General features: G+C 39.0%; 1 protein-coding gene across 2 annotated transcripts; it reads left to right on the top strand.

Annotated features, from left to right (window-relative positions):
- Positions 1-3410: 3410 nt before the first annotated feature.
- LOC143037864 (uncharacterized) lies at positions 3411-21024 on the top strand. Of its 2 annotated transcripts, XM_076206448.1 has the most exons (8): positions 3411-3665; positions 6845-6993; positions 8004-8183; positions 10367-10513; positions 11856-11882; positions 14309-14515; positions 15414-15573; positions 18846-21024. In XM_076206448.1, exons 1-8 carry the CDS (start codon positions 3539-3541, stop codon positions 19100-19102), a joined length of 1254 nt encoding a protein of 417 aa, XP_076062563.1. In that variant the 5' UTR covers positions 3411-3538; the 3' UTR covers positions 19103-21024. The 2 variants fall into 2 exon arrangements, with proteins under 2 accessions (XP_076062563.1, XP_076062564.1); XM_076206449.1 differs by lacking the exon at positions 11856-11882 and having other exon boundaries at positions 3415-3665.
- Positions 21025-21092: the final 68 nt, after the last annotated feature.

The raw sequence follows: 21092 nt of genomic DNA, 5'->3' as shown, positions 1-21092 counted from the left end.
CACTCACGAGGTCTGTGGTCATGCAGCCCTCCTGTGGATCTATGGAAGAAACCCTGGACTGTTGTTTGTAGTATTAGTCAGAGCTGGGTGTGTTCCTAGATGCATTCCACTTTAGTTTGGCTGTGGTTAGCGCTCCCGAACTATTAAAGCAATATAGGTGCCAGTATATTATGTGGCCTACAAAAATTTTTCTTTGGTATAGTAGGTGGCCTACAGGACTTTTATTTCAGTATGAACCTGTCTCTTAAGCTTTAATAGTTTGGGAGTGCTAACTGTGGCCAAAATAAAGTGGAATGCACCAAAGAATGCGCCCAGCTCTGGTATTAGTACGAGTCTTTTCACATCACCAGTTAGCAGGAAGAGGAGGGGAATGGTTACCAGTTGTCAGTTTACCTTGTGGAGAAAAAATAGTCTTAAAATTTGTAGGGAAAGAAATTTGGCCAAGATCGGAGACCAAATGGCACCCCCTTGTGTTGCACCTCCAAATTGAGGTAAGGGTGTTGGGTTTACAAGACAAGTGGTTGAAGGAGGGAGCTGATTCTTTATGAGATCTGTATTGTATTTCCAACACTTAGGTACCTGTCATTGGCCCCAGAACCTTACATTTAAATACTAAGAAACAATAACTGCAGTTTTTGCATGGTGTACACAATTTTTGATTGATATGGTTTAATGTAACAAACTTCCCCCTCTTGGAAAGTTAAGATGGTGCCCCATACAGAGGACTTTGTAGCGTGCAATTTAATGAACCCCTTGGTTCAACTTCGCTGGTGGCAGGATTCAAACCGCCATCCCCTTGACCTTCGCCGCAAGTGACGATGCCCTAACCCGCTCAGCCAGCTTCCTGGTACACAAGGGCTACTAATTTCATACTAGAATGTCAGTCCAGAAGAACATACAATTTGTGGTGTTGTTTAAGTTTCGCTACAGTGCGACTTAACACTTTGATTGCTTGAGGTGTTCTCCTCAGATGAATTTGTGACATTGTTCAGAAAAATGAAAATGATAATAGGAATGTAAAAGTCAAGATCTGTCACAAAAGAATTTTTGTAAATTAAGCTTTTGTTTTCATTTCCATCACCAATGAAATATCCAACATGTTTTAAAGATGACCGATAGAAATGTTCAGATTTTATCACATCCCAGTATGGACAAATATGGGCATAAGTATTTCTACATATATACATACATATACCAAAGGCTTTTTCCCCCTTACAAGGGAGGTAGCCAAAAAAAAAAAAAAAAGGCATAAGATTTACTCCCACCCATTCCATCCCCACATACTCCACTCCCATCCACCCAACTCCCTCCCTCTTATCTTGGCTCCTCCAGGATGATGGGTCATCCCTGCATCTTGCCCACTGCCCTGGGTCAGAAGCAGTGTCGCAAGACACAACACATCCACAGCAAGGCTGCTTTATTATGTATTTTACATAATTTGAGATATTAGCTATAAGCTGCAAAATTTTGTTATATGCATACACATTTCTTTGTTTCCACAGAAACCACATGCAAACAAAGTACTATTTCTTCATAATGTTGGCCACTACAAATATACCATTACAGTTCACTGTTCTAATTAACAGCATCTTTGTTGTAAGTTCAGTACTGACCTTGTGAATATCTGGAAAAAATAAAAATACATGTATCAAGGGCTTTTACCCCCTTGGGTGGTAGCCAAAGTCAAAAGGCATATATCCACTCTCACCCATTTCATTCCCACCCATTCCACCCCCCATTCACCCCTCCCTCCCTCCCTCCCTCCTTATCATCTCAGCTTTTGAGGAAAGAAGGGAGAAAGTAGATGATGGGGAGAGTAAAGAATGCCTGTGTATGGATGATACTGTAATGCATGGAAGGGAGTGAGTGGGTGGTTAGGGAGTGGTTGTGTGTGAATGGTATTTTGACACAGCCTAAAGGAAAGATAAAAATAAATAGATAAACTTGTTGGATAGATAAAAGCTTTTGTCTCCTAGTTATCATTTATATTTTGTTTGAGATAGACTGACAATGCCTGATATCTGTGTATGGTACAATATAAGCTTCCTACAAGAATGTCAGGAAAGTGCAAGCTTGTAGACTAATTCTTGACTATTTGTTTATTTTTTATTTACTATTGTCATTAATATTATTATTATTTATTTTATTTTATTTTTTTTAAATAGGGTTTCAGTTTGATAATTTGGTTCAACATCACAAACTCCCCATCTCAGAGGGCCAGGATGGTACTTCCTTATGGAGACCTTGTTGAAGCTGGGAATTTAATGTAATATGACACTTGCATCTTGCTACATTGGTTCTGACCCAGACAGTTGGCAGGATGCAGGTATGACTTTTCATCCATGAGGAGCTAAATGGGAGGGAAACAGGTTGTGGATGGGAGTGGGTGCATGCCTCATTGTCTTTACTGTCTACTTCCCTTATAAGGGGGAAGTCCTTGGTATATACAAAGATAAATAGATGCCATCACTGATCTAGATTACCTTCTTTATAAACATTTTGAAATATAGATAGACAAGTAATTCCTAACTTGTTCAGTCAAAGTCTCAAATTTCCTTGACTATGACCTTGTTTCCAAGTAGCAACACACTAAACTGCTCACCCAGCGAATTTAAGAATAATATTGTGTACAAAATGTAAACAAGACATTTAAAATGGCAACATTTTGGAAAATGTTTAATAATTCAGATGTATTGCTCTCATATAATTGTGTGCAAATCAAGCTTTGCAAGATATCAAGTGTTGATTTTCAATCAAGAAGTTTGCAGTCCATTAAGTTAAAAAAAATTTGGTATCCATAGATTTGTACCAAATGCGAGATACACTTCCACTATAGTGGTTGTCTTTTTGTACAATTGTAGTATGCATAGTTATATTCTTAAGCTACAAATGAGATGGATTCCTGAGAATTCATAACAAATGTTGTTTTTTTTTTTTTTCATAGTACAAGTCCTTTCATTTTGTTTATATGTGGATTTGGGACTCAAAATTTCAATTAAAAATAGAGCTCCTCATGAAATTAGATATAATGTGGTTTTGGATCTTGACTTATTTTAGAAGTACAGACTATAGGAAAAAATAAATTATGTTAGTAGCGTCACAAATCAACACAATTTGAGCAGAATTTCTGGGTAGAAAGGATGTCACGACATTACCGGGCTAGTCCCGTTATAGTAAAGTTACCCCTCTTTTAGTGACGTACTCTGTGAATCATAGATTTCTTTCCTTTTGTCCCATTTCGTTTAAATTCGCTCATTGAAAAGTAATTAATGCTTATATCACATCATCTACAAAAACTTTCACGGACATAGATTAGTAATAGAAAAAGCAAATGGTTTTAGTTCTATTTTACGAAATATCGAGGTCATTTGACTAACTGAGGTTAAGATAATGCATCTAAACCAAAAGTGTTTCTGTTCGTTTCGGAAAAGATCGTATTTGGCGTCTGTGTACATGTAAACATCTCGCACAAGGTAGATTTGTATGACCAAAAGATTTCAAATAATCCTGATATAAATGCCTCACAACAAATTTCAATATGTCTACATACCAAGTTAGATCTCTAGAAGAGGCAGATCAGATAATTCGAGAACACGAAAGAAAAACCAAGACCACATACGCCCTGCTAAGGTCTACCAAAAATTTTGGATGTGTTGATGTGCCAGGTGAGTACATACAATATCACTTGTATCCTGTACAATATCTGGGAACTTGATTGTAAAGGTCACCATGATTTTATGTTAGTGTGTTTCTGAACGAATGTAGGTATGTCCAAGTCAAATGTGAGATATGGATAAGGATAAGTAGTACTTGAATTTTATGGTTCCCACAGGTAGGAAAATTAAGAGTAACTTGATCAACTATAACAATGTTTAATATGTAGCGGATGACCTCTGATTAGACTGATTTTATATTGCTATAAATACAGGTTAATGGGATGTCGTTTTCTCTGTAGGCGATTTTATAGAAGTCTGCTATTTCATTGTTTAGCAAGTACAGTCAGTCATGTATGGGGACTTGGTCTTCTAGATGTGGTTGAAGAGCAGCTTTTACTATTTTATTAAACCATCTGAGTTGGCAATAAGGGTTGACTAGTTATTTTTACCTAGAAGTATTGAGGGTAATATTGTTGCCATTGGTAGTTTCTGGTATAAATTTTGCTAGAAACATCAACTGCTTAAAGAGTAAATTTTTATTTCTTCTGTGTACAGGGCATACATCAAGTGTAGGTTGCTACTAATACATAAACTAATGAAGTTGCATGTTTAGAGAAATTAATTGTCCCGAAGACCACAGTAATTCTTTCTAGTCTTCTGGCAAGCATGATAGAATTGCCCTTTATTCTATTGCCCTTTGCACAACTCCACGTTACCCTTTATATCAAATGCTTCATATTGTGCTTTAATTATTGGCACTTTTATTATTATTAGTAATTCTGATAGAATCAATAATTCATGAGAAAAAATGGAAAGGTGAAAACTTGGTTATGAGGAAAGCAAATAGATATTCTTGGAGTGTAGTGGTTCCATTTAATAGCACAGTTTCTTCCTCCTTCCCTCAAGTACAAAACATAGCAATATGATTTGTAAGTAATATGTTTTATTACCAAAACCTCAAATCACCTTAGTTTGAATATACAAGGAATACCTCTCTCTCTTCCCTTGATCCCCATCTCTATCTCTCTCTCTCTCTCTCTCTCTCTCTCTCTCTCTCTCTCTCTCTCTCTCTCTCTCTCTCTCTCTCTCTCTCTCTCTCTCTCTCTCTCTCTCTCTCCCCCTCCCCCTCTCCCTCTCCCTCTCCCTTTCTCTCTCTCCCCACTCCCTCCCTCTCTCCCCACTCCCTCCCTCTCTCTCCCCCACTCCTTCCCTCTCTCTCTCCCAATCCCCCCTCTTTCTCTCTCTCTCTCTCTCTCTCTCTCTCTCTCTCTCTGTATATATATATATATATGTATATATATAGACATATATATATATATAAACATATATATATATATATATATATATATATATATATATATAATCTTTATCTGTCTATCTTTACTGGAATATAAGGTTGTATTAAATGTTTGAGTAAATTACTGCTAGAGTTGTTTTTATTTAGTATTTGTTGAGTTATGTTTGTATGATTTGAAGTGAGGGAAGAATGGGTACTTGGGCTGTTGTACATAACTGTGTGCTTGTCATTCTTAAGTTTTGCTCTAGAAAGAATTTTGGTTTGTGAATATTCTATTAGTGCTTTTGTAGCATTCTTAATTATTTATTTAGTGTTGTTTGTAGAATGCATTCTTAATTGTTGGGTGTCATACTGTGGATGCATATTAAGTGAAACTCTTTATCAGTTGTTTATATGTATTGATAAATATTTCTTTCTGCTATCCAAATCCTTTGCCTGTGTCTATTCTAAATGCATCCATTTTCTTCTTTGCTCCCACTGTGAGTGTTTTAATGTATAGGGATAAGATCATGTGTGTATTAAATTAAATATGAGACTAAATATTTTAGAATTATTGTCCAATGGGAGAGGTTGACCATTAAATCTGATCAGTGGTGCTTCTTAGATTCACAGTAGTGAAGGATAAGTAGTATCACTTAAGATATCTGAGGAAACATAAACATTCCTTTCAGTGGTAGTCATAGTTCTAACTAATTAAGTATATTAATTTTCTCAATATTTATGGTGAAATATAAAGGATTTCACATGGGCAAAGTGATGATAGAATATTGTACATAATATTTGTTGTGCAAGTGAGCATGGAGGCACTCAAAAGGCACCAGAACAGGGAGCAAGGACACACCAGAACCTTTGCATGAACTTGCCAAGAATGTAGTAGTTTTAAGGATGCGTAGTGTCTCTACCTGCACAATTTGATACATGCTCAAAAGTTAAAATTTACCAAATCTTATATATATACTTCATATAGCAATGAATGACACTTAGATTATTCAGTGATTAAATTATATTTCATGTATTACCACCTTTAACCCCTTCCATACGGTGCCGCACACGTAGGCGTCATGGGGAGCGAGTGTATTCGCGAGGCTGCCATATCGGCGTCTTGATTATATATATTGTAGTCGCCCCTCCATAATGACATTCTTTCTAATTCTTTTGTAATCGCATTTTCTATGGTTATCAGAATTCACGGGTGAAGAGAGAACGATCAATATAAGCGGTGACTATATTTTATGATGCGAGTATTATTACGACACGTCGTACGGCTGGCATTGGCTGCTGCCACCGAGATCTAAGTCCATGACGCCTACGTGTGCGGCACCGTATGGAAGGGGTTAATGTCTCACAGTACAAATCTGTTGAATTGTGCCAGCCAATCCAGTGCAAAACTTTTGGAAACTGTCCCATTTGACTGAGGGGCCTTACAGCTCCATGCCTCACTCAAGTAGACAGCTATTCTGTATTCTTATTAATATATGCCCAAACATTGTAATTCATCCCGTATCATTTAGTTGTCAGTGTATGATATATTTGTTACTTCTCTCAATCTGGAGTTCAGTTATGATCATTTATGATTATCAATCAGTCAATCAGAACTTTGCCTTAGATCTTCCTCACTGACAGGAAGAACAGCACTTTCACTGCTGTGATACATTTTACAGAATTCTGTTGTTGCAAATCCCAGACAGTTTTATTCCTCCAAGGGTTGGGCCCAGTCTGATTGTAATCTTGATTGACCACAACTTTTTTATTTAAGTGTGAGGTCCACCCTTCAGATGAATGAATTTGCATTATATTTACCACCAAAAAGAATGACATAATGCTCCATATTTAAGGATTTATCAAATTGGTCTTATCTTAAATTGTTTCAAATGTCTGATTTAAATTTCAGCTTGTGCCAATGATGAAAATGAAGTCCGTTTTGAAACTGTTGGAGTGCCCTACTGTGGAGTACCCTTCTTTGTGGCAGGACTCAAGATCCTTCAGTGCCAGTCCTATCGGGGAAGAGGTGGACGCAAGAAGAAGGAGATTAAGATTGAAGTAGGTAACTGTGTGTTTGTGTCTCTCATAATAATGATAATAATTGTTGCTTCAAGTCTTATAGACTGGAAACCTACAGCCCCACAGTGGTTGGCAGTGGTCCTTGGGTCTTCCCATATATCTCACTTAAAGTAGTTGGAGGAGAGAGGGGGGCAGTCACCAGTTGCCAGCTATCATTTTATTATTAAAAAAAAAAAAAAAAATGGAGGAAATACATTTGAAGACTATAGAAATAGATCATGCTCAGTCGCTTAGGTCTGTTCCTCCAGATAGAGGTGAAGGTGTTGATAGGTTTTGAAAACAGGTGTTAGGGAGAGGATTCTCTGTGATATGTATCTCATAGGACCACCACCATCATTGATCCCAGAGGAAGTGTATGATATCAGTATATGAAAGGTTGCCTTGGAAGCAGTTTCTATCTTGAATTGATTTCAGGGGTAGTATAGTTAAGTATAGAATTTGGCAGTATATTAAGGAGTGTGCTCAGGTGAAATGGGCAGTAAATATGTTTTAAAGTGCATGAAGTGTGTGTGTGCTTTGACTTTGTCACCCCATTTATAGAAAGAAAAAAGCCTGTGGTATGTATGAATATATACATTTGAGAGTGTTTATATTGTGACATGTGTGTATTTTTGTATGGAAGTGTCAGTGGGTACTGGTGTTAATAATAGGTATAATGGAATTCCATGAACACCAACATGGAATGGCAGTCCATTAAAAGATCAGTTGCTCTGACAAGGCCAACTGCCCTCCTTTTTGAAAGGAGAAGGTGATGAGCATATGCCAGGTGGCTGAAACCATCACCTTTGCCCTTCATGCTTAAAGAGCATAGACAAGTGGCAGTCATCATTATCCTTAGGGATCACTCCCTGCCCATGGAATTACAAGCCAAGAACAGAGGTCATTGTACCATGATGGGCAAAAGAAGAAAGAAAAAATTGGAAACGGGAAAACAAAATTAATTATAGAATTTAATTGTCACAAGATGTTTAATTTAGGTTCGTTTACAGTTAACTGGATCTGGTGCAGGGGTTATTGGTGAGGCAGTAGCAGGAGATGCAGGAGGAGAAGAAGATGATCCTCCCCAGAAGCCAATTGTCAAGAAAAAGAAGAAGGCAGGGAGAACCCACAAGGTCGGCTGTACTGCAACCATAATTATGAAAGAAGTCATATATTACCCAGAATTTCAGGTTTGTTTCATCTTATTACTTACTGACTAATTGAAAGTATCATTTGTGTATTATGTTTCTTTGTTTTTCAGTTTACATACAAGCAGGATTAATGTTTTGACTCAGAACATATCCTATTTACAATATTAGATGTAATAATGTAGTTGAGACATTGGGACAATTATGAGAAAGGTGAAAGGGGGAAACATGGGTTTTGATCCAATTATCGAGAGTATTCCTGTAAAGTGAAACCAGTCAGGAATAAACTCTATAATCAAATCAAGACCTATGTTTCCCCCTTCCACCTTTCTTGTAATAATGTAGCTAGTGAACAGATTCCAAAGCCATAAACAAGTAGGTTATTGACTGTGAAGTTTAATGCAATTGATATATCAATTATCATAGTGACACATCTCTATGGACCAAAGTCATGCACCATTTTTATATAATCGGAGACTAACCTTCTCAAACCTTCACTCAAGAATGCTGAGCACTTTTAGTTTCCACTATCCTTTCTTAAATCTCTCCCATACCACATCTGGGACTCCATCTATTCAGTATGATATTGTCCTTAACCACTTTAGTACAACTCAAATTCTCACGTGCAGCATCGGCTGCCATATATAATTTACATCACACTACCCACATTGTAAAATATAGAGTCACTGCTGTATTACTGAGTCTTTTTTACTCTGAGTAATAATAAACACAGAAAACGTTATCAAACCAGTTCACAGAGTCTGGGGGTAACTCATGTACAAGAACAAAAATATGTACATATAATCAAGATGCCGATTCCGGCATCCTCGTGTACCCACTCGTGCCTCATCATACTGAAGTGGTTAAGGATAGAAGTGTTGGTATTATCAATGTAATATTCACATCAGACAACTCATTTTCTCCATTTCCTACCCTAATACAAACTCTACTACTTATGGAAAAATCTTTTGTTTGCCCTCAGCAGCCGTCCCACTATCCCAATTATCTACTACACATCCCACAATGCCTTCCTGTTAACCCTGTTGTATGCCTTCTCCAGGTCCATAAAGGCTCAAAAAACATCCTTATCTTCCCTAAAAAACTTCATGCATATCTGCCAATCTTTGAAAATTTGATCCATGCATCCTCTTCTTTTCCTACATCCACACTGTTCTTCCTGCAGTTACTCCCTGTTCCCCTCATAATTCTTTGAATTAACACCCCTCTATATGCCTTACCAAATACACTCATCAGACAGATCCCCTTAAAGTTGATTTGGCATAATGTCACAAAACTCCCCCTATCAGGAGGCTAAGATGGTGCTTCTTACTGCGGATTTTGTAGCATGGAATTTAATGAACCATGCCTTTGATTCAACTTGCCAGTGGCAGGGTTCAAACTGCCAACACCTCAACCTCCATTGCAAGCAGCGGTGCCCAAACCCCCTTTTCCTTTGCAAAGGACAACTGTACAAGTATTGTTCCAGTCCTGTGGCACATTCCTGTCCTTTGGATACACCTTAAATAACCTCACTAGCCAATCCACCATAAGTGTTTCTTTTGTCCAAAACACAGTGTACATATGTACAAATTTTAGCTGTACAAAAATGGGCTCATGCTGAAATGTTCAGTTGTTTGCTGCAGATGGTTGAGTCTTATCACAAAGGGATTATCACTTGTCCCCCTCATCAGACAAGAACTACACTAATGCAACAGCACTCAAGACACCATCTGGCATTAAGACCATACCAACACAGAATAGGCCTGATCACAGATTCAAATTGAAAGGTGAAGTCACCACACAGAAGACACAGAACACATCATACTTCTATGCCCCACACTAACAATCCCTAGACAACACAGTATTTTCTCTCTGAGTGACTTATGGTTGTACATAGAGACTGTTGCCAGTGTCCTGGAGGCCTTGGGTCTTCTGCAAGAGAGACCAACTGCAACAAGATGATTGATTGAGCAGTTATTTCATAGGCACTCTGGAGCTCTTTTTAAAAATCTTTACCAAAAGCATGATATAGTTGTTACTATGTGTCCCTGTTGGAAACATTTAACATTCTCACTGCTTGAAGTTGTTAATTTTGCCTCAAGCAGAAAATTAATTTCATTACTGTTTTCAAGAATCTTATTAATTTTGGGGATTTTTGTTTCAGAATAGGCAACCTATATGACTGCATTTTAAAATTATATCAAGTGCATATTTTTCACCTACAGCTCTTTGAACATTCTAAGAACAATCGCATTGCTGTGGCACGGCAGTTGAAAGACACGCTGAAGGCAAAAACCCCAGTGCAAAAGGACCGAATAATTTACGTCACTGTGCCCTCTATGTCAGATCACTTTGGACATGCAGTTGGACTTGTAAGTATCTTGTAAAGGATTTTATTTACATGTATATACAATCAAGCAATCAATCCGTTGGCCCAGGTCTCTTCTAGGAGACCCACAGCTCTTAGGTAACTGGCAATAGCCACCAGACAGACCCACAGGTCACTCAATGATATAAACTGGGAAGGTGGTTGATGGGTTTTGAAAATGGGCAGATACACTGTCCATCTTGCAGGACCATCACATGCAAGTACCCATCATTGGTCCCTACAAATGCAGTGCCATTTGCAAACAATACCTGGCTCACCTCCCATTTCCCTGCACTGTCACTCACCAACTTCACACCCCTACCCAGCATCCTTATGTTTATGTTCCTCATTACTCCATCCATATACACGTTGAACAACCATGGTGACATTACACAACCCTGGTATAGTCCCACCTGTACCTCAGACCACTCAGTCTCTCCATTCCCTACTCTCATACAAGCTCTACCATAAAGTAAAGACTGCTTGCAACAAACTTCTCATAGAAGCACATTCCATAATAGCTCTCTCAACCCTGTTACATGCTTTCTCCTAATCCATGAAAGCCCAAAAGATATCTTTACCCTTTGCCAAAAGCTTCTTGGATATGTTTTACTACAAACATGCCCATTCTTCATCATCTACTCTTGTTTCTCTCAGTGTAAATGAGGAACAGCAGTAGTACAAAAGCATCTCTTTATTCCTTTATGAGTAGAACTTTAACTTTTAAAATAGACAAATGATACATGGCTGTGGTTCATAGGAGCACCTCAAAACTGTGTCTGAAGTGACTGCATTTCACCATGCAATCAATACCACAGAACAGGGATACTCCAGTATGATTATCTTTAAAGATTTATTATTATTTTGATCATTCTTCTTCTTCTTCTTCTTCTTCTTCTTCTTCTTCCTCTTCTTCTTCTACTTCTTCAGTTTCTTCTTCTTCTTCTTCTTGTTTGTCTTCTTTTACTTCTTTGTTTTTCTTCTTTTTCTTCTTTTTGTTATTTCTTTTTCTTCTTCCAATCTCTTCATTACAGTGATGCACACTATAAATATTGTGTTGGCTATTATCTGGTGAATTTTTCATATGAGGGACATTAATCTGCCACCAAAGTTTAGTAAAATTGTCTGGCTCTACCTATAATAGTTATAAACAGAAGCATTGGGTGAAGTGGTTTCATGGGAAAAATAGGCTTTAGCATATATTTTCTACATTTTATAGAACCACCCCCAGGGAGCTTGTTGGTATTCAGTTTAGATTTAGCTCAGGAGTAGTGAGTTGTCTTTTTAATGCTTTTACCTCTTTTCCCCAACCGTTACATGACTGATACATGTGTTGTGACTCCTAGGGCACTCCAAAAATTGGCCGTCCTCCGGTAAGTACATAGGACCTCTGTACAGTGCATCCAAAAGATTAGAGGGCAAGGGTGGTGGTGTTTTGAAACGGTTCCTAGTTTTGGTAGTGTAGATCATTCATCTGCATGTTGTTTGTCTTTAATGTAAGGTTTTCAGAAGAATGAGTGAAACTGTGTAATCTCATCAGTTTCAGATTTGTCAGAAGCTTTGATAAATTTTTTATTCTATAATTTGTTTGAAGGATTTATGAAGTGTTGATGCATTATATATATATATATATATATACCAAAAGGCCCTTTTCCTCATATAAAGGGAGTAGCCCAGCCAAGGCATACACCCATCCTTTACTCACATCACACCTATTTGTTGTCCTATGTATCGTAGTTCCTTGTGGATCAAGGGTCATTCCTGGCCCCCACCCACTGCCGAGATCAGAAACAATACAGCAAGATGCAACACTGCAATAGCAGGGCCCAATAGCCAAAACTTTTTTATCCCCACTGCTTCATTACATGGTGACTTCCCCCTCCCCATCCATCCCAGAATTTGTAGAGAGAGAGAGAGAAAAAATCATCATCATCATCCCATTGGGCTATGTCAATTGATTATACCTAGGAACAGTGAGTCTCCTACAAGAAATACCTGAAGCATCAAATTCATTGATTAATTAGTCATCCATTCACAACCACTCTCCACTTTCATGTATCTCTTGCCTTCTCCCTTCCCTGCTCAACAGACATCCCCCTTGTACCCAAAGCCCCTATCACCCCATCCTTCTTGCAGGAGATCTATTGCTTCCAAGAGCCAACAGGTTCACCCATAAGTCACTCAAGGAAGAGATATTGTATTGTCTGAGTAAAACCAGAGTAGTATAAGATGAGGTGGTCTGTTTCTTCTGTGCCATGCTTGATTAACCCCTAGCATATGATGATGTCAGCGTCATGAGACATGAGTGGGTTTATGAGGATGCCAGTGTTGGCATCCTGATTTTATTTATTTTGTAGTTGTAGCTGAGTCTTGCTGCATTGCTTCTGACCCAGGGCAGTGGGCGAGATGCAGGGATGATCTGTCATCCAGGAGGAGCCAAGAAAAGGGCAAGGGAGGGGTGGTGAATGGAAATGAAGTATGTGGGGATGAAATGGGTGGGAGTGGATTTATGCCTTTGACTTTGGCTACCTCCCTTATAAGGGGGAAAAAGCCATTGGTATATGTATGTATGTAGCTGAGTGACACCTGTGTTCTGTGAACAGGCTTGATCACGTTTTCTGTGGTTATCAACATTCAGGGTGAAAGAGAACGAGTATTACAGCTGTGACTTTATGTTTTATAATGCACATATTGTGATGTATCATTGAATCATCATGCATCAGCCAGCCTAACACTACACATAAGTATTTGATTCATATTGAAGAGGTTAATAGAATAAAGAGAGTAGTTGAGTAGTGCCGTGGGAGAACGCTCCAAGTGTCTTTAAAAAAATGGCAGAAGTCACCCATATATCTCATACATTTACATTTAACCCCATCCCCAACCTCACCTCAGTCAAAGGGGGTTCTGTATAGATGTATCAGTTTTGATACTGGATAACTTTGAGAGTAATATCTTGTGTTAGAAGAAGGTAGAAAAAAATGGCACTTGGAGCTCCTTGACTTCTTGTAGGATGAACATACTAAGAGCAGGCTCCCAAGTCCCATCGCTCCATCCCACTGTGTTGCATTTTACAACTTGCACGGGAATCATAATGCCAGAATTCTTCCCTCCCCCACCAAAGGGGATAAGAAGAGGAAGTCCAGAAGGGGTAAAGGACAGTTACAGAGGAACAGCATAGAGTAGGGACAGTTGTGGTACAAATGTAACACCATTCCTCATTATTTAGAGATATTACTCTAACATGGACAAATTATGTTTATGTGGAGATAAAATGAAAGGAAAATGAGTGATGGATGGGGGCAGGTGTATTCCTTGACTGGCTACCTCCCGTATAAGGGGAAGAAGCCTATTGGTATACTTGTATAGATAGATATAGACGAGTTTCCTGTAAGAGAGAACCAGGTAACTGCCCATCTGCTTCCTTTACCCTCTCTACCTAACTCATCTCTTTGCACTTTTTTCTCCACTTTTTTTTTTCTCCATTTTTCCTACTCCACCTCACCTTTCTTCCATTTTCCTTAGAAATTCTTCTGTACCATTCTAAAGACTCCATATCAACATTCATTTCTTTCTCCCAGAATAATAGGATGCCTGGAGTTGGGTATTTCCAATCACAGGAATCCATATGTTGTAAGATGTGTACTGAAAAGTGTGGGAGTGTTGTAGGGTATCAGTCTCACTCAAAATAAGGAAAGCACTAAAAGAAGGGCATGTTTTTTAAGTTATTGTGATATTCCAGAGGTTGTGGTTCCTTAAACCTACAATTGATAAATAATCCAAATCTTATTGTTTGTAGGGAACTACCAAGAGATTGTATGTAAAGAATGACTTTTATGGACACAATGAGCCAGGATCAAGCAAAAGAGTCTATTACCCCGTCAAGCAAGAAAAGACAAACATTCAGCACCTTACAAAGAGGATGAAGGTAGATGAAGATGACACAGAAGCCAGAGCCAAGGAAGTCAGAGATATGCTGCAATCTATAATGGGTCTGACATATAAGGTAAACTTTCATACTTTTTATATATTATTGTTTAGTTTATCTGCATCACTTGATTTTCAAATGGTTGTCATATGAGAAAGTGATTAAGAGAGATGTTCTAAAGGAAAATATGGACCAAGCATACAAAATGAGGACAATCTGTAGATTGAGAGAAGCAAGTCTCCTGGGGGATTGCAAAGTATCATGAGAAGTAGGCACCTGGGAATGGATGCAAAGAGAAGATTATGTGAAAGGATGATTGTATCTATGACTTTGTATGGAACGAAGACTTGGAATTTAAGAAAGCTGGAAATGAGGAGTTTAAATGTGTTTGAGATGAAGCATCAGAGAAATATAGTGGGGTTACAAGGTTGGATAGAGTGAGAAATGAGGAGATGAAGAGAGTGAGGTTGGAAAGTGAACTGGCCAATAGGGTTAATGAAATATTATTGAGATGATTTGGGCAGATGGAAAGAATGAGGGAATAAATATTAACAAAAAGAAGTGTAGGAAGCAGAGGTGGATGGATTGAAGTTAAGGAGATGACTAAGAATGAGATGGATGTATGGGGTGAAAGGGGCTTTGAGCAAGAGGGGCATGTCTATTGAGCAAGGAAGGGAGATGGCATGGAATAGGGGTGAGTGGAGAATGGTTCTGTATGGATGATATTTTGATGTAACTGGAAGGGATTTTTCCCTGTATGAAGGAATGGAGAGGAGGGGTCACTCTGTGTGTATGTGCTATCTTGCTGCATTGCTTCCAACCTGGGCTGTGGGCAGGAGATGGGGGATGACCCTTCATCCATGAGGAGCTAGAATAAGAGGGAAATATAGGTGGTGGATGTATAAATGTAAAAATATTAAGAGGTAAAATTAGATTGACTCGAGTAACAAATTATATTTTCTTTGGCAATGATCAGCAACCAGGCACCACAGAAGCATATAGGGAGTTGTACAAAGACCTCATGCAAGCCAAGATGAAGTACCAGCACACCATGGATGCTCTTCTAGGTGGAACCACACATATTGTCCAGGTCCATTCCATCGTAGCTGCTCCAGCTCCTGACACCAGACAGAATGGTTAGTACAAAACAAGTATTAATGCCCCTCCCTAACTCCCTAACTCCCTCTCTCTCTCTCCATAGGAAAAAAAAAAAAAGAATGCTGACCACATTTCAGCTTGATTCCCTTGCACCACCCTTTCCCATATATGTTTATGCTTGTCTCTCTTCTTAAACATGGTATTGTGTTTGCTGTCATCAACTCCTTTTCTAAACACGTCTCTAACATTTTCTCTCCACTACAGTTCTTACCTGACACCCTCAACTTCCATATATTGGTTCATCTACTCAGGCATTGAGATCCCCCAACACCATTACATTTAATGTTCCTTCCAAATTCTCAATAAAATCTTTTGAATTGCTCCAAAAGACCTTCATTTGATTTTTCTCACTAGCTGGACCATATGCACTCACAAAAGCCCATATCTCCCATCTGAATTTCACTTTCACCCCCATTATCCTAATAGACACCTCCAAACCAGCACACACTTTCCTATCTCATCACTTACCAGCATAGCCATTCCTTCCCTCCCTTGCCCACTCATCATTCTTGACATCTTCCCCACTACACTTCCAAACTCAACCTCACCCCTCCCACTTAACCTCCTCAATGAAAATTAATATCCATGTGAACAAGTTGCTTAAACATGGCAAAGGAAACATGGACTGGGATTGAAGTATTTATTTCCTGACTTTTCGTCTACTGACCTCAAAAAAGTCAGTAGATGAAACATCAGGAATAAACACTTCACTCCCAGTCCACATTTCCTTTGCCATGTTTAAGCAACTTAATTTCCTCAATATAATTCAAATTCTCACAAGCAGTATTTGGATGTACGATGATTTGATGATGCATCACAATATGCACATTATAAAGTCAAAGGCTACAGCTGTTATACTTGTTCTCTCTGACCCAAAATGTAATTTATAACTACAGAAAATGTGATCAAACCTGTTCACAGAATATGGGGGTCACTGCTACAGCTACAAAATAAATATAATCAGAATGCCAATGTCAATATCCTTGTATACCTACTCATGCCTCATGATGTTGATGTTGGTATCATTGTATGCTAAGGATTGATTTCATTCAGTGCTAACTTATCTATCTTCATTCTCATAACACACCACCAGCCTCTTCCCATTTATGTAAATTACACTAATCTATTCTTATATCTTCCCAAAGAATTACAAAACTGAATCAGAATGAATTGGGGGGAAATAAACAAATTAGAAGTTGAATATGTTGAGTTCCAATCTTATTTGGTAGATGTTTCACTTGTGATACAATATCAGAGTATTGAATTCAATTTCATAATGGTTTCCAACAAGAATTGGTCATTTTATTGCTTCAATGTTTCATATTTTATTTTGTGAACATTGGCACTTATTTCATTAATTTGGGCAAATATGATTAATTTGCCATTATCCTGAGGAGGGATTGAGGAAGGGGAGGGCTTGAGGAAGGAGGGATTGAGGAAATTGGTGACAGAGTTTGGGAGAGTGTGTGATAGAAAAAAGCTGAAGATAAATATGGGTAAAAGTAAGGTGATGAGATGTACAAGGGGTGACATGAGAGGCACACAAACACTTGCTGCAGCCACCACAAACACATCACACCCGCTACACTACATAGCAGAACACCCACACACACCAAGAAACATTAAAACTACACCCAAAGACCTTTATTACACACAGATACTCTCTTCTCTTCCTCCACAACCACCAAATACCAGCCTCCGGAAACATATTCATAATCATATCACTCACCGCTCCATTAACACACTGAAAGACAACACACTGCTGCATGCCAGACCCCCTGATATCCACCCTTCTGAATCCTCTCTCCCACGTAAGGACAGAGTCCACTTGGCCAGACTGCGATGCGGTCACCACCCAGCACTTCTAAGCTACCAGAAGAGGCTGGACGACCGTGTTGTGAACAGCTGCCCAGGATGTAACACTTCACCCCATACCATACAACACATAATGGAAGACTGCATTATACACAATCATGCACGCAAACAACACAACATACACTCTATAAAGGATTTGTGGGAAAACCCAGTTTCGGCTGTGGCCTTCCTTGGGGAGACGGGACTGCTCGGACAGACAGTCTAGGGAACGACAACAACAACAACAACAACAACAACAAGGGGTGAAAGTGGCAGTAGACTGGAAGTGAGCATTAAGGGAGAGTGACTGGAGGAAGTGGATAGTTTTAGATACTTGGGTGCAAATGTGGCAGGAAAAGGTGGAGTGAAGGTGGAGGTAGAATGTAGATTGAGAGAAGCAAGTAAATGCCTTGGTGGATTAAAAAGTGTAATGAGGAATAGACATTTGGGAATGGATGCTAAGAGGAGACTATATGAAGGAGTGATTGTGCCAACAGCACTGTATGGGGTAGAAACATGGAACATAAGAGAGAAGGAGTTTGAATGTGTTTGAAATGAGGTTTCTGATAAGTATGATGGGGGTTACTAGGCTAGATAGAGTGAGAAATGAGGAGGTGAGGAGGAGAACAGGGGTGGAAAGGGAGTTGGGAGATAGGGTTGATGAAGGAGTATCAGGATGGTTTGGACACATGGAAAGAATGAGTGAAGAAAGACTAGTAAAAGAGATATGGAAGGCAGATGTGGAGGGAGTGAATATGAGGGGACGTCCTAGGATGAGGTGGATGGATGGGGTGAAGGGGGCTTTGGGGAAGAGGGAAATGTCTGTGGAGGAAGGACGGAAGAGGATAGAAGACAAAGGTGAATGGAGAATGGTTGTATATGGATGATGTTGTGATGCATGAGGTGGAATGGGTGGGGGGATGGGGGGTGAGGTAGTATGTGTGAGCAAAATTTGATGCAGCCCGAAGGGATTTCTCCCTGTCTTCTCCTTTTATGCATGGGGGGACGGAGAGGGGAGGTCGCTGATTTAATGAAGCGGCCTTGCTGTGGATGTGCTGTGTCTTGCGACACTGCTTCTGACCCAGGGCAGTGGACAAGGTGCAGGGATGACCTGTCATCCAGAAGGTGCTAAGATAAGAGGGAGGGTGGAGGGGTGTGGAGTGTATTCAGGGATGGAATGGGTGGGAATGATTTTATGCCTTTTCTTTTTTGGCTACCTCCCTTTTAAGGGGGAAAAAGCCTTGGTATATGTATGTATTATCCTGAAAAGAAAAAAAAATGCAGGGTTCGATATTTCAGTGCATTCATTATTTTGACAACTCCAGAGCTGAATTATAGAGGCTTGACTTTCAAATAAGATACATCCATGATTTTTTTTTTTTTGTTCCACTTCCAGGTGCAGTACTAGCTGCAGCTGAAAGTCAAGCACCAGGAGATAATGAGGGATGGCCACCACAGTCAGTTCCATCCAACTCTTCAGCCACAGCTGTAGTTCCTGTATCTGCCACAGTTGTCACAACAACTGCTGCTGCTGCTGCAGTTCAGCAGAACCAAACAGCAGGGGCACCAGCCACTGGAACTGCAGATGGCAATAACCAAGAGACAAGCATTTTCATTGAAGCCATGGAAGCAATTTTAAATTCTCAGATGTGAAGCACTTAATGGGTGCTGAGTGTAACTGTGATGGTCGTACTTGTGGAAGGAAGTGGATCACATATTCTTCCACAGTGCCACAAAATGTGGAAGCCCTCAGTCTTGTACAGACTTATGCTGTTATTTATAGTGGTCGTAAAGGGATCAAGTTGACAGTGGCTGAGGATGTAGTGACTGGATATTTTGTTCTATGGAAGATGACAAGGGCTTGACTATAGCCGCATGACCTATGCAGTACTCACCCAAGGTTAGGCTTCCTTCAGTTTTACCTTGAAAGTTTTTCATCTTTCAGAAAAGACTTTATGGTGTAAATGAATTTTTAGGATGTTTTCTATTTATGTACAATGTTTCACAACAGAAAATGAAAAGATAAAGAATTGTCATATATTGTTTTCTCTGTAGGCAGGTAATACAACAAAGTAGAATGCATTAGCAAAGGTTTTGAGCTTAAGCAATTACTGTATAGTTAGTGAGTAGTCAAATAATGATGCATAATAGCAAATCATGAGAGGACTAATTTAATAATAAGAAATCTACTTTGATCTGAATAAATTATATGAAAGTTTGTGGGTTGGTTATATCAAGTTGGGGAATGTGTTTATAGACAAGGGAACTGTTTTTATCATGAGGAAATTGTATTGATAAGAAAAAGATAATATTTACTATAATTATGGAGATGTACTCAGTTTGTATGAATTGCATTAAACTTGTATATTCTATATTAAAGGGAAGGAATACTGTGTACCTGTATCAAAAGATAGGATCTTTGTATATGAATGCAATTGTGTATAGGAAAATATATTGGCTCAGGTCTTAGGTTTGGTATTTGTCACAAGGTGCACTGCCTTCATGGTGAGGACATCAAGTGCAATGTTAGCCTGGTAGTAAGCAGCTGAATGGAATTTCAGTTCATGAAGGAAACACTTGATTTTATTATTTAGTAGCTGACACCCTTCAACATTACTTCCTCTTGTCCTAGCACAGAAATTCTTTGTTTTCCAGCCCATTTTGTGTTGTATTAATTTAGACTTACACACTCAAGGTCAGAAGGCTATGTTCACAAAGCAGCACCATGTTGTTCCTGTGATCAAACAATTAACATGACAATTCTGTAGAAGTTGATATATAATTTTGTTGGTGTCAGATGCATGCTATAGTATAGGTGTTTTAACATGAGCCTTTGGGCACAGCCGGATGGAACATCAAGGGTCCACATTGTTCTTATATCACCCCATCACGTAAGAGGGACTTGGTACCTACCATGGTGGCATATATGGGAATGACCCGATCTGCCAACTGCATCCAGGTTAAGGACACCTTGGGTGGCAATGTTGCATTAGCCAGATTGCCAAATGAAATGGAAACTTTTCTATCATAGTTTTTCCCACCTTACAAGGGAGGTAGCCAAAGTCAAAAGGCATAAATCCACTCCCATCCATTTCATCCACACCCACTTGCATAAATAGATAACTTACAGAATAACGGTGAGACAGATTGACATGTGCAGGTCATCACTAGCTGTGTCAACAATGGGGGTTTCTCTGGGTCATGGTAAAGGGCTCAAGTTAGGTCACATTTACTATAGTTTTAGACCACATGTGTACCTGTTATTTCTCCACATGGTTATGCTGATTTCACCCCACTTTTATAGTTTTACCATCTTTGTCATCTTTCATTTAATTGTATGCATCAGTGTTGGTTGCCACCATTTGTACAACCAACAAATGGAATGAAGACAAACAGGTTACTCTTGTCATGAAATGTGAATATGACTTGAACTATTGTTTGCTATATATTTCACCAGTTATGTGATTCATATTATTTTTTTGTTTACTGGACACAAGGAAATAAACGGGCACATGATACATGTGAAGTTGAGAATGGGCAATATTATATTGGCATTTAAGCATCTCATTTCCATTGACTCTAAATGACATATATCTGTAGCATTCATCATTCAAGCCTCACTCCCATATGTAACATTTGGCAC

This window comes from Oratosquilla oratoria, chromosome 23 (assembly GCF_046742065.1).
Source record: "Oratosquilla oratoria isolate Oo_2021 chromosome 23, ASM4674206v1, whole genome shotgun sequence".
Classification (NCBI taxonomy): Eukaryota; Metazoa; Arthropoda; class Malacostraca; order Stomatopoda; family Squillidae; genus Oratosquilla; species Oratosquilla oratoria.
The sequence above is the reverse complement of the archived record's forward strand: the minus strand, read 5'-3'. Positions and strand labels throughout refer to the sequence as shown.

What these genes read in the sequence shown, in the direction of transcription:
- LOC143037864 (XM_076206448.1), top strand. Translation starts at nt 3,539, where the DNA reads ATGTCTACATACCAAGTTAGATCTCTAGAAGAGGCAGATCAGATAATT. An exon ending in TTGGACATGCAGTTGGACTT is followed by an intron (nt 10,514 to 11,855) that starts GTAAGTATCTTG and finishes TGTGACTCCTAG; the next exon opens with GGCACTCCAAAAATTGGCCG. An exon ending in TAATGGGTCTGACATATAAG is followed by an intron (nt 14,516 to 15,413) that starts GTAAACTTTCAT and finishes GGCAATGATCAG; the next exon opens with CAACCAGGCACCACAGAAGC.